Here is a 12,388-nt window from a genome sequence, read left to right on the forward strand (position 1 = left end):
ATGTTAGGTTCTTTTAGAAAAAAATTTTGCAGAGTTATGGGACTTTGTTTTTTTGTTACTATACTATATACATAGACACAATCTTGTGCGCACCATCTCTCCTCATCCCCTTGACACAATTTAATGAAACTTCACACAAGTGATCAGTAACAACAGTAGTTGTGCATGGGGCATGTAAGGTTCTTTCAGAAAAAAAATTTGCAGAGTTATGGGAATTTGTTTTTTGGTTACTATACTATATACATAGACACAATCTTGTGCGCACCATCTCTCCTCATCCCCTTGACACAATTTAATGAAACTTCACACAAGTGATCAGTAACAACAGTAGTTGTGCATGGGGCATGTTAGGTTCTTTCAACGACAAAAATTGCAGAGTTATCGGACTTTGTTCTTGTTAACATACTATGTACATACAGTCTGCATATGCAATCTTGTGCGTGCCTAATCTACCAAACCCTTGCACACAATTTAATGAAACTTCACACAAGTGATCAGTACCAACCCTAGTTGTGCATGGTGCATGTTACGTTCTTTTAGATAAATATTCTGCATAGTTATGGGACTTTGTTTTTTGTTACCATACTGTATACATACAGTCTATATACATACAGTCCACATAATTATGCAATCTTGTGTGCGTCAAATTGCAATGTACTGTGTCAGTGCATGCATGGGGTACATTCATCACCTTTAGTGATAGCTCTAGTTTATAATAGCTACTGTGAAGAAATTGTTCACATTTTCAAATATGAATTTGGGTCTGATGATATCTTTAATTCTTGACATTCTGTTAAACACAAGAAGTTCTTGCACATTGCTAAAGCATTAAAGAACTTGTATGATTCCCATGAGCAATTAAAGTCTCATTTATTCAAATCTTGCATATAAAGCTATCATGATTTAGCTTTAAGAATTTGTTGTGCATGCTGAGAATGTTAATGATTGGTATTGCTATTTCTGCCAGGGGAAAATGTGCATTGATCACAGATCAATGAAGTTAAAATTTTTTGGCTTTGTTTTACTTAAATGACACTTTAAGTTTTACTGATAGACAATGCCCTTTGTGCAAAATTATTATTTTTATAAAAATGAACTTGAATCTTATTTGCTGTTTACCTAGAAACTTTTCACTTTTAGTAACTTTGTCAGATATTGTAAAAAAACGTTATGTAGCAATATATGGATGTATCAATATATGGATGTATGATAAATGATGGTATGTTTGGGAATCAATAACTCATCCCAAGAAATAGAAATGTACGAGTGCTTTCTCGGAATTTCCTGGTCCAAAAACAACAATTCTTTTAAACTTTGAAAACCTGGATTTTAGGTTGACTATTCGAAGAATAATCTAGCTATTCTACTCACCCTGGTGTCGGCATCGGCGTCACACCTTGGTTCAAGTTTTGCATGCAAGTACATACAACTATCATTTAAAGGCATATAGCTTTGAAACTTTTTTTTTCTTTTTCTAGGTCAATTACCAACCTCACTGGGTCAAGTTCCATAACTCTGACTTGTATTTTGAGCAAATTATGCCCCATTTTGGACTTAGAAAATCCTGGTTGAAGTTTTGCATGCAAGTTACTATCTGCAGAACAAATGCAGATATTGAATTGAAACTTCACATGTGCCTTCGAGGTTATAAAACTAGTTGATTGCATCAAGTCCAATAACTCTGACATGTATTTTGGTCAAATTATGTCCCCTTTTGGACATAAAACTTCTGGTTAAAGTTTTGCATGCAAGTTACTATCTCCAAAACTAATGCAGATACTGGATTGAAACTCTATAGATATTTTAACATTTGGGGTAACATTTTCCTTCTTCTGGGACAATAATTTGAATAGTTGAGCATTGGCTGTCTTACGGACAGCTCTTGTTTAATTTGCGATGTTGTTGGGCAGATGGATGGAAGGTGTCATAATTTGGTTTCTGTTCAATAACTTTAGTTTGGACTGAGATACTGAAATGAACCTTGGTAGCTTATAGGTACCTTATAGTAAGACCAAAGTTTGGATAGAATTTGGGGTCTGGAGTCAAGGTCACTTTTACTTAAATTAAAAATAGAAAAAAAAAACTGTTTCTGTTCAAAAAGTTAAGTTCAAATTGATCCATTGAAGGCAATGGATTGCATGTGGGATCGGCAGGGTCAGGTTCAAGGTCATGATAACTGATTTAATGTGCATACTTAGAAAATTTTCCTGTGGCACAGTGGTCTAGTGCATTGGGCTAAAGCTACGTTTAGTGCTGTGGAACGGTGGATCACAGTTCAAATCCCACTGAGCACCTAACTTTTTTATTTTTGATAAAAAAAGTCATTGTAATGCCATTTGATCAAGGTCAAGGTCATAGTTACTAAAATAGTTAAATTTCAAATTCCTTGCAAGTGTTTATTCATTGAAACAAAAAGATAAAAGGTTAGGAATAAATCTATATTTGCTTGCACATGCCATCTTTTTGTTGGAATATGATTATATATTTCTTAAGGGAATTTGTGTGGATAAAATATGTACTGTAAAATCATATTATTTCGTGGGCGTGAAATTTCGTGGTTTTGGTCAAAATCACAATTACATGGGGATATGAATTTGTGGATTTCAGCTTTTGAACATAAAAAAAATAAAATATGGGAATTGTACTTGTTCTTTGGGATTAAATTTTGTGGATTGACTCAACCATGAAATCCATGAAAATTAGTCCCCCACGAATATTAATGATTTCACAGTATTTGCCTTATGTATACTATATATGTTAAATTAATATTTTCTATGTTAATTTAGTTTGTGACATTTTACAGGACACAGCCGGCCAGGAGCGATATAGAACTATAACTACAGCATACTACAGAGGAGCTATGGGCTTTATACTAATGTATGATGTAACTAACGAGGAATCTTTTAATGCTGTTCAAGATTGGTATGTCTTCTACATACAGTTCTACAAAAATCACCGATTAATACCCAATATCTGTCAATCTCACCTATCGGTCTTAAAATTTTGATGAGAGATCATGTCTTAATATTGTAGTTAAGAAATAATAACTATATCCCTATATTTTATCAGTTAATAAGGAGTTCGAATACGCAATAATTAAATCAGGTGTGCGTAGCATAAGTGATTTAATTATTGGCATTCGAACGACTGCCCATATTTTATTAACTGATAAAATTATTGGAACATATAAATTTATTATTTTGATTCTAACCATGCAAATATATTATAACCATAGCACATGTACACTATTACCATCAATGAAATTTATATACGGTTTTAGTGTTGTTACATTTTCTGGTCCTTTGAGATCATGGAGTCCATTCAACATATGTGTAATAGAGTTCTGCTTAAGCCAGTGCTATGGGGCATGAGAGGTGTTGCACATTTCATAGACTCAGTCAAACCGAGATTTTATTAACTATCACAACAGCAATCTTTATATGCTGTGTGGCAGCTGTAAAAAGTCTCCCCGTACTTGGATTCAGTGTTGTTATATTTTCTGGTCCTTTGAGATCATGGAGTCCATTCAACATATGTGTTATAGAGTTCCGCTTAAGCCAGTGCTAGGGGGCATGAGAGGTGTTGCACATTTCATAGACTCAGTCAAACCGAGTCTGCTGTTATTTTTCTTGGTTGCATTCTTTGCTTCCAAAGGATCTATTTACAGATTTTATTCATCAAGGTTTTATAGCTAAACACCAATGCCACATGATTTCTTTTTTGAATTTTTTTTCTATGTTTAAAATAGATCAATATCTATTGATAAGCTTTACCATAATGACAGTTAATTAACAATTTAACAAATTGCCGGAGTATTATCAAGCAATATCTTAAATTGGTTAGTGTTTTTCTAGGCATTATACTAAATACCATACATTTTTTAGGCAATTTACATAATGACCAACTACTTTAGTCATTTTGTAAAATGATTTGAATTTCAGACATTATACAAAATGCATAAAGTTAGAACATGCCTGTGACATTTATACAGCAATTGCTGCGGATCTTGTTAGAATAATTAATCACAAATATCCTTTGATAGTTTAACATTGACTGATGATTGCCGAGCAGGAGATTGCTTTGTTTCTAAATTGGTATTTAGCACCTGCAAGCGACCAAAAATTGCCGATAGTTGGTGGGGACAATTGACACTAATACAGTAAGAGTAGTAACAAACAATCTATTTTTCTAATGCCCAATGCAAAAAAAAAGGTATGTTTTCTCCCACTTTCAAACAAATATTCCCAATTGTTAGTAAACATACATTATGCTAAACTGTTGTTAAGTATTAAAGTACTTTAGAAGTTACAACTGTTATATTGGTGAAAAATTGGCAGTATTGTGTCTTGATTATTGTTATTTTTCTTTGAATCTGTTTAGCAGTATACATAAGTATAGTGTAGTATACATTCAACTGAAAATCCCAAGTTGGGAAAGTTTTAAAGTTGAAAGTACATTTGTATTTTGCTGATACAGAAGAAAAAAGTCAATGTAACATACTAAATAGTGTACTATATCTGTTTCTGTTCCTACTTCCAATGTTAAAAATTACCCTTTACAAAAGTTAAAAGTTTATTTAACCAGTAGATTTTTAATGATATAACAGTTACCCTAAAAGCTGGAAATAATTTCATTTTTATATGGCTGTGAACCAGGACATATTATGTGAACACCGACGATGGCTAGGTGGTGTCCTCTTAAGTTGTCCGCTTTCTTACTTGAGCAGTTCTTCTCCAATTTTCATCAAACTTTGTCACAATGTATATGGGCATAATATGAGCCGCACCATGAGGAAACCAACACAGTGCATTTGCGACCAGCATGGATCCAGACCAGCCTGCGCATCTGCGCAGTCTGGTCAGGATCGATGCTGTTTGCCAATGGTTCCTCTTATTGCAGTAGGCTTTGAAAGCGAATAGCATGGATCCTGAACAGACTGCGCAGTAGCGCAGGCTGGTCTGGATCCATGCTGGTCGCAAATGCGCTATGTTGGTTTTCTCATGGTGCGGCTCATATCTTGGCCTAGTTTGAGGACTAGTTGGTATTGTCTTGAGAGGCTCTGGAGTTATGGGCCCAGAGGCACTGGACTTTATGGCCCAAGGATGACTAAAAATTGTGAAAATTGACAGTGTCAATTGAGATCTGCTGTCGAACTTGAGCAGTTCTGATCCAATGTTCACTAAACTGGGTTACAATGTTTATGGGCATAATATCTCTGCCAAGTTTGATAAACCTGATTGTCAAAGAACTTTTTGATTTATGGCCCTTGAATTTCTAGATTATTTTTGCAAAATTGAAAATTGTCAGTGTCTGCTTCATTACTTCAGTAATTCTTATCAATTATTCACTATTATTGGCCACAATATTCATGTGCATATTATTAGTCCCCTACTGATTGAAAACCAGTTTCGGGGACTATAGGAATGCACTTTTCCTTCATTCCGTCCGTCCGTCTGTCCGTCCGCCATCCGCAATTTCGTGTCCGGTCCATAACTCTGTCATCCATGAAGGGATTTTAATATTACTAGGCACAAATGTTCCCCATGTTGAGAGGATGTGTCATGCGCAAATCCCGGACCCCTAGCTCAAAGGTCAAGGTCACAATTGGAGGTCAAAGGTCAACAAGGCTTTTTTCCTGTCCGGTCAATAACTCTCCCATCCATGAAGAGATTTTAATATTACTTGGCACAAATGTTCCCCATGAGGAGACGACGTGTCATGCGCAAAACCTGGACCCCTAGCTTAAAGGTCAAGGTCACAATTGGAGGTCAAAGGTCAACAAGGCTTTTTTCCTGTCCGGTCCATAACTCTCCCATCTATGAAGGGATTTTAATATTACTTGGCACAAATGTACCTCATAATAAGACGATGTGTCATGCACAACTTTCAGACCCCTAGTTCAAAGGTCAAGGTCACACTTAGCAGTCAAATGTTAACATAGCATGAACAGGGTCTGTTTCGTGTCCGGTCCATAACTCTGACATTCATTAAGGGATTTTAATATCACTTAGCACAAGTGTTCCCCATGATGAGACGACGTGTCATGCGCAAATCCCGGACCCCTAGCTCAAAGGTCAAGGTCACAATTGGGGGTCAAAGGTCAACAGAGTTTTTTTCCTGTCCCGTCCATAACTCTGCCATCCATGAAGGGATTTTGATATTACTTGGCACAAATGTTCCCCATGATGAGACAACATGTCATGCGCAAAGTGCAGACCCTTAGCTCAAAGGTCAAGGTCACAATTGGAGGTCAAAGGTCAATAAGGTGTTTTCCCTGTCCGATCCAGAACTCTGTCATCCATCAAGGGATTACAATATTACTTGGCATAAATGTTTCCCATGGTGAGATGACGTGTCATGCGCAACACCCAGTACCCTAGCTTAAAGGTCAAGGTCACACTTTGAGATCAAAGGTCAAGAGGATTTTTTTCCTGTCCGGTCTATAACTTTGTCATGCAAAGCAGGATTTAGATATCAGTTGGCACAAATATTCCCCAGGATGAGACAACATGTCATGCGCAAGAACCAGGTCCCTAGGTCTAAGGTCAAGGTCATATTTAGAGGTCAAAGGTCAAATTCAAGAATGACTTTGTAAGGAACATTTCTTCTTCATGCATGGAGGGATTTTGATGTAACTTGGACCAAATGTTCACCACCATGAGGCGACCTTGTTTTTAGAATTACGTCCCTTTGTTGTTAATATAAATAGATTTTATTGTAACTTTTTTATTACTGGCGGTAGAGAAAAATCGAGACCACTTTTCTGTGGTACAGCATGCATGTTACATCCAATTTTTAGGTGTATTTTGACCTATCTCTACCTGGTTAAGAGTTTCTTTTGGACTTATATTATATAGATTTTTTTTTTTTTTTTTTTTTTTTTTTTTTTTTAAGATTAATTTCCCTTTGTTGTTACTATAAATAACTTACATGATAACATTTTTATAATCAGCCAAAAAAATTCAATATGAAAACAACTCTGGGTTTTTATATATGCACATTTTAATCGAAGTGTGTTGTTATCACATATTGTATATATAGTACAATATTGTTTATACATCATTGACAGATATCATTTCATTATGTTATACTGCAGTAGAGAAAATTGGGTGCCTTCCAGTAGGGGACTTTGTATTGCATGGCAATACTTCATTCACTGGTTTAAGACAAGTTTGCTAACCAGCCAGATACTCCCAATCACTCTTGAGTTATGGCCATTTAATTACTCAAAATAGAGAAGATTACAGTGTCCACTTGATAACTTAAACAGTTCTAATCCAGTGTTCTCTTCACTTAGTCAGAATGTTTATAGGCATAATTATAATCTTGGCCACTGTTGATAATCAGGTGGATAGACTTTGTTGCTCTCGATTTATGGCCCTTGAAGTCAAAACTTAGAATATTGACAACCAGTCTAAGTATTAGAGTATTTTAAAAGTCAAAAGTAATTAGCTGTGACAGGCATATATATTATTAAGACCTGGGATCCCAAAGTCGAAGCAGGAACTATACAGATCTAAAAAGTAAGGATTACTTTGGGCGTCCTATTAAAAAACACCAAATTCCCTAGAAACTAGAATGTGACTATGTCACACTTCATCAAAGCTCTGACAGATGATCACAAAACTGTTGTTCCCTGAATTTCCTATCGAGCCTTATATAGCATCAATATATCATTGACCTCTACAAAATACTCTATATGTTAGTAGGAGCTGGCTGGCAATCGATAACATAACTGTACATTCCCATTTTTTTTCGTTACAAACTTTAATGTTATAGTTTGTGTTCTGTTAAAAATTTGCTCTATTTAGTGATATATTCTGTACATTAAATATGTTGCTTGATATTCACTAAGTACTGTTTGAAGCTGGCAAGTCATCCAGTAATGAATGTTAGTGAATGTAAATCTACAGAGAATATTATTCCCACTAAAGTATATATAGCTTGGCACTATGAGAAAATGTCACAGTGGCATGCGCCTGTAGAGAATAAGTCTTCATTTTATTTTATATATGCATGTTTTAAGATGAATGAGAGGTATATTAGGGTCATGCCTTCGTTTTCAGTGTCATTTCTTTTTGAAATAAAGAAATTCTGTCGTAAGTTAGTAACTGAAATGTAAAAACAAGGCAAGTCAGAGAGTTTTATGACATGTTTATTTGTGAAAAACAGTGGTCTAGACTAGAATATCTATAATATGAACTGCATTTGTTCTTTGTTACTAATACTTCCAAACATCAGAAAACTGAAACCAGCATTACAGAATTACTGTATTATACTAGGCATTAAACAAGACTGAAATAATTTCCTCAAAACTTGCATCATATAAAGGCAATGGTGACAGTGTGCTCTGTTCTGTTTTCAGGTGCACACAAATCAAGACATATTCCTGGGACAATGCACAAGTTGTATTAGTTGGTAACAAATGTGACTTAGAAGATGAAAGAGTGGTTTCAACAGAGCGAGGAAAACAACTGGCTGATCAGTTAGGTATGCAATATAATTCACCTGGCAGGTTTCTTAGAAGCTGTTTCATTGTGTTCTAGAACTTTATTTATTTAATTAGGGCCGAGCCATGTACATTAATCCCTTGTTATACGCAGTCTGAAAGACTGGACGTATTATGGGAATGCGGGCGGCATCCACAAACTTTGTCCCAAGTTTCTTCTTCGTGCGTGGAAAGATTTTGATGTAACTTGGCAGTAATGTTCACCACCATGAGACGGAATGTCATGCGCAAGAACCAGGTCCCTAGGTCTAAGGTCAAGGTCACACTTGAGAGGCCAAAGGTCAGATAAAGAATGACTGTCCGGAACATTTCTTCTTCATGCATGGAGGGATTGTGATGTAACTTGGCACAAATGTTCACCACCATAAGACATAGTATCATGTGCAAGAACCAGGTCCCTAGGTCTAAGGTCAAGGTCACACTTAGAGGTCAAAGGTCAAATTCAAGAATGACTGTCCGCATCATTTCTTCTTCATGCATGGAGGTATTTTGATGTAACTTGGCACAATTGTTTACCATCCCAAGACGGAGTGTCATATGCTAAGAACCAGGTTCCTAGACCTAAGGTCAAGGTCAGACTTAGAGGTCAAAGGTCAGATACAAGAATGACAGCTTTGTCCGGAGCATTTCTTCTTCATGCATAGAGGGATTTTGATGTAACTCGGTATAAATGTTCGGCAGCTCTCGACGGGCGAATTTTATGACTATGGCACTCTTGTTGTGTAGCTATTGAACTGTAGGACCTTAGTCTGGGAATCCAGTGTGACAGTTTCAACTTTTGGCAGATTTATAGCTTTGTGGATATTTCAACTTCATCTCTATCTGGATAATATTTGAAAACTTTGGCTGTATTAGTTAGGAATGGAATTTTCAGTCCTTAAGTGATATTTTCTTTGTGCCTCCCGCCACTTTCAGCATCTGATTTAATACAGCTTTCGCATATTTTAGTGTGAATATATTGTTTTAGAATTATAGAATTTATTGTAGATTAGCAGGTGACATTGCCTTATTTTCATTTCATACCTTGTTTATCTGGCTATTTATAGAAAAATCAATGATTCTTATTTACATAGAAACTGGGCCAGATTTCCATAAGCATTGATAATCAAACACATTACACAAATTAAATCCGGAATAGCTTATTTGTTGTTATCTGTTATGGTTTTTTTTATAAACTTAAATTCTGGATGTGGCATCTTACCCATATTGCCATTTTGTTTGATCTTGGTGCTTGCATTTATCACAACAGAAGTTGTTTGCTATATCTGTCCTGCTGTACTGAAGGTCAAGGTCAGGAGGGAGCTAACTTTGATAAACACGGGACTGTATTTAGCCACAACATTGAAGGGTGTCATTTTCTGTGCCGGTTTAATTTCATATATTTTGTTAAAAAAAGGGATCACTCTTTCAAGCTATTCTACTCAGGTTATGTTTGAATACTGGAGCCATTTTGTACATCTGGTAAACTGACTTTTATTGATTGAGACAGTAAAAGATGTTTTTGCAGGCATCACATTTATTTTTTAAGGCAAATCATTATGATCACATCATTTTATGTTACATGCAAGGTATATAATAAAGGCTAGGGTGAATGCGTATAGAAATAATTTACCATAAGTCTTAAAGAGAACATCAAGTAGGTGTTATTTGTATAGAAATGAATGAACAGTTTAGCACGATATGTCCATCAGAATGAATACAAGCATATTTTTTCTATCCCCAGCAGATTCACTCTAACATACTAATCATTAAGAAAAAAACACAGAGGAAATCAATTATAGTTTTGGAGCCAAGTTAGCGTTCAGTTTGAAATCAATCAGAAGACATTCCCGGGAGGGTTTGCTGGTCTATATCATAGTAATTTGCAAGTAGCATAAAGCTGTATTTAGGAAGACATTTACAGAACGCATTAAGGGATAATTAAGCTGCAGATAAATGTCACAAATATAACCAGAGGGAAAATTGCTGACACTGAAATTGCAATTGATCATACAAGATGGCTTCTATATGCAGATTTACAGGAGAAGTTAGTTTGGTAGCATCATTAAAACAAAATTAAGTGAATTTAAAGTTCTTCGGCTTGAGGCTTTGTCATTTGTTCTTTATGTTACTTGTTTCCGCTGTCAGTCTGTAAAAACGGGAATGTGAATGCTTTTAAAGATTGGTTTTCTCAACATTTTCATTCAGACATGTATAATTTCTTTCAACAGACACAATCCATGAAAGAGTAGTAAACTCATCACAAGCACCTTTTTTCAAGGTAGATTTATATGGAGTACTATAAATTGAAACTTTAATGACTGCCTGGTTTTCAGAACAAATTTTGTTATCCAGCACTGAACACAGTTGAGAACAACATAATATATAAAAGCACCAAGCTTTAATTAGGTGGGAGACACTCAAGAGCATCTTAGAAATTTCCAGTGCCTGGACCATGATTTGAACCCTGGACCTCTGGATTGACAGTCAAGCATGTTACCTCTAGACTATAAACACAAAAATAATACATGGCAGGAAAGAAGAACCCAAAAATGTATTATGCTGATGTGACTGCAGCAGCTGTTATGACCTAGTTTGGTAGACAAGAATTTTTTCTCCTTAACAGTATAGTATTGTAGGAAAGATTTGTTGAGAAAAGTTCTATATATATACAAGGCCATAGACATACTGAATGGCTTTTATGTAGCTTTTTCCATTACATACATTTAACTGAATCTGTACTGAGAAAGCCATTACTGACAGACATATCCTCTCAGCCAGGCTGTATAAAGGAACTGCACTGCTATTATCAATTTATTTAGAAAGGAAATCAATATCTCTTCATTTTGAAGTGATGAGTGTTGCCAGTTACACAGATGTTTACACATAATTTATCTCTTCAAATATGGCAATAATACTTCTAATCAATAGTAACTGTTTTATTAGTTTCTGAAAATAATCCTGCAACTGTGAAAGAATTGCTCCCAGAAACTGTTTCATTAACAGATTGATTCTATCCTTGACAGACTTTTATTCCAGTCTTTATTTTGCCATGGGTATACGGGCAAGTAGGTTTTAGAAGACTGTAGGTATTGTACTTTCAAGGTTTGTTGAGAATACCTTTATTAGATTTGCCTTGTCTGATTTGTCCAGGAAATAACGTTTATGTTCCGATTGGCTGGCCAATATACTTTTTTTTTTTATGACTTATATATTACTGTACTGTTACATGACATTCTGGTGTTTTTATACCATTACAAGAAACTGTGTTTCATATAAAATTCAGTCATTTCTATACCATATATTTTTTCTTATGAAATTTTCACTGTCATGATAACTGTTTGTCTCAAGACATCTATATATTTGCTTCAGAAAAAATGAAAAATGGGAGTTGAATATCATGTGGTGAAATGCATGTCAACTTACTATCAGTGACCCTTGCATTGTCGCAGTATAAAACCTTGTTCACAAAATAAGTACCTTACTTTCATTTTTAAAGTTCCGTAAGGTGTTAACTATTATATTAAAAACAGATAAAGCAGTTGTCCAAATAGATATAATGCACAATTAGATGGTTAAAAAAGCACTACTTTTCAATATTACACATGAAGTCATACCCTTAGAACAGTAAAGGGAGGTAATCAGAACAATGGATCAAGTGATACTTTCTATGTTAACTCATATTCAAACCTTGGACAATTATATGAGGAAACAGTTATTGAAAGCAGGATTTTAAAAGAAATAAATGTATTTCATGCTCACAAAAAAAAAAAATATGGCAGCCCCATAAAATACAAAGGCATTATAATCTTTTTAAGTTTACAACACAAAAGCGAATATGTGCGAGAAAAGTTCTAATCTTTTGTAAATATAAACATGAGACCATCCAAGGTTGATGAT

The 12,388-nt window shown here is 35.2% G+C and overlaps 1 protein-coding gene across 4 annotated transcripts in view; it reads left to right on the forward strand.

The window, feature by feature from the left end:
• Positions 1-12,388, forward strand: part of LOC123525359 (ras-related protein Rab-3) — a 65,496-nt gene that overhangs the window by 42,754 nt on the left and 10,354 nt on the right. For all 4 annotated transcript variants that reach the window (XM_045304336.2, XM_045304334.2, XM_045304335.2 and 1 more), the window contains exons 3-4: positions 2,804-2,922; positions 8,366-8,490. In XM_045304336.2, coding sequence (XP_045160271.1) covers positions 2,804-2,922; positions 8,366-8,490 — 244 coding nt within the window. The remainder of the gene's footprint in view (positions 1-2,803; positions 2,923-8,365; positions 8,491-12,388) is intronic.

This window comes from Mercenaria mercenaria, chromosome 3, assembly GCF_021730395.1.
Source record: "Mercenaria mercenaria strain notata chromosome 3, MADL_Memer_1, whole genome shotgun sequence".
Lineage (NCBI taxonomy): Eukaryota > Metazoa > Mollusca > Bivalvia > Venerida > Veneridae > Mercenaria > Mercenaria mercenaria.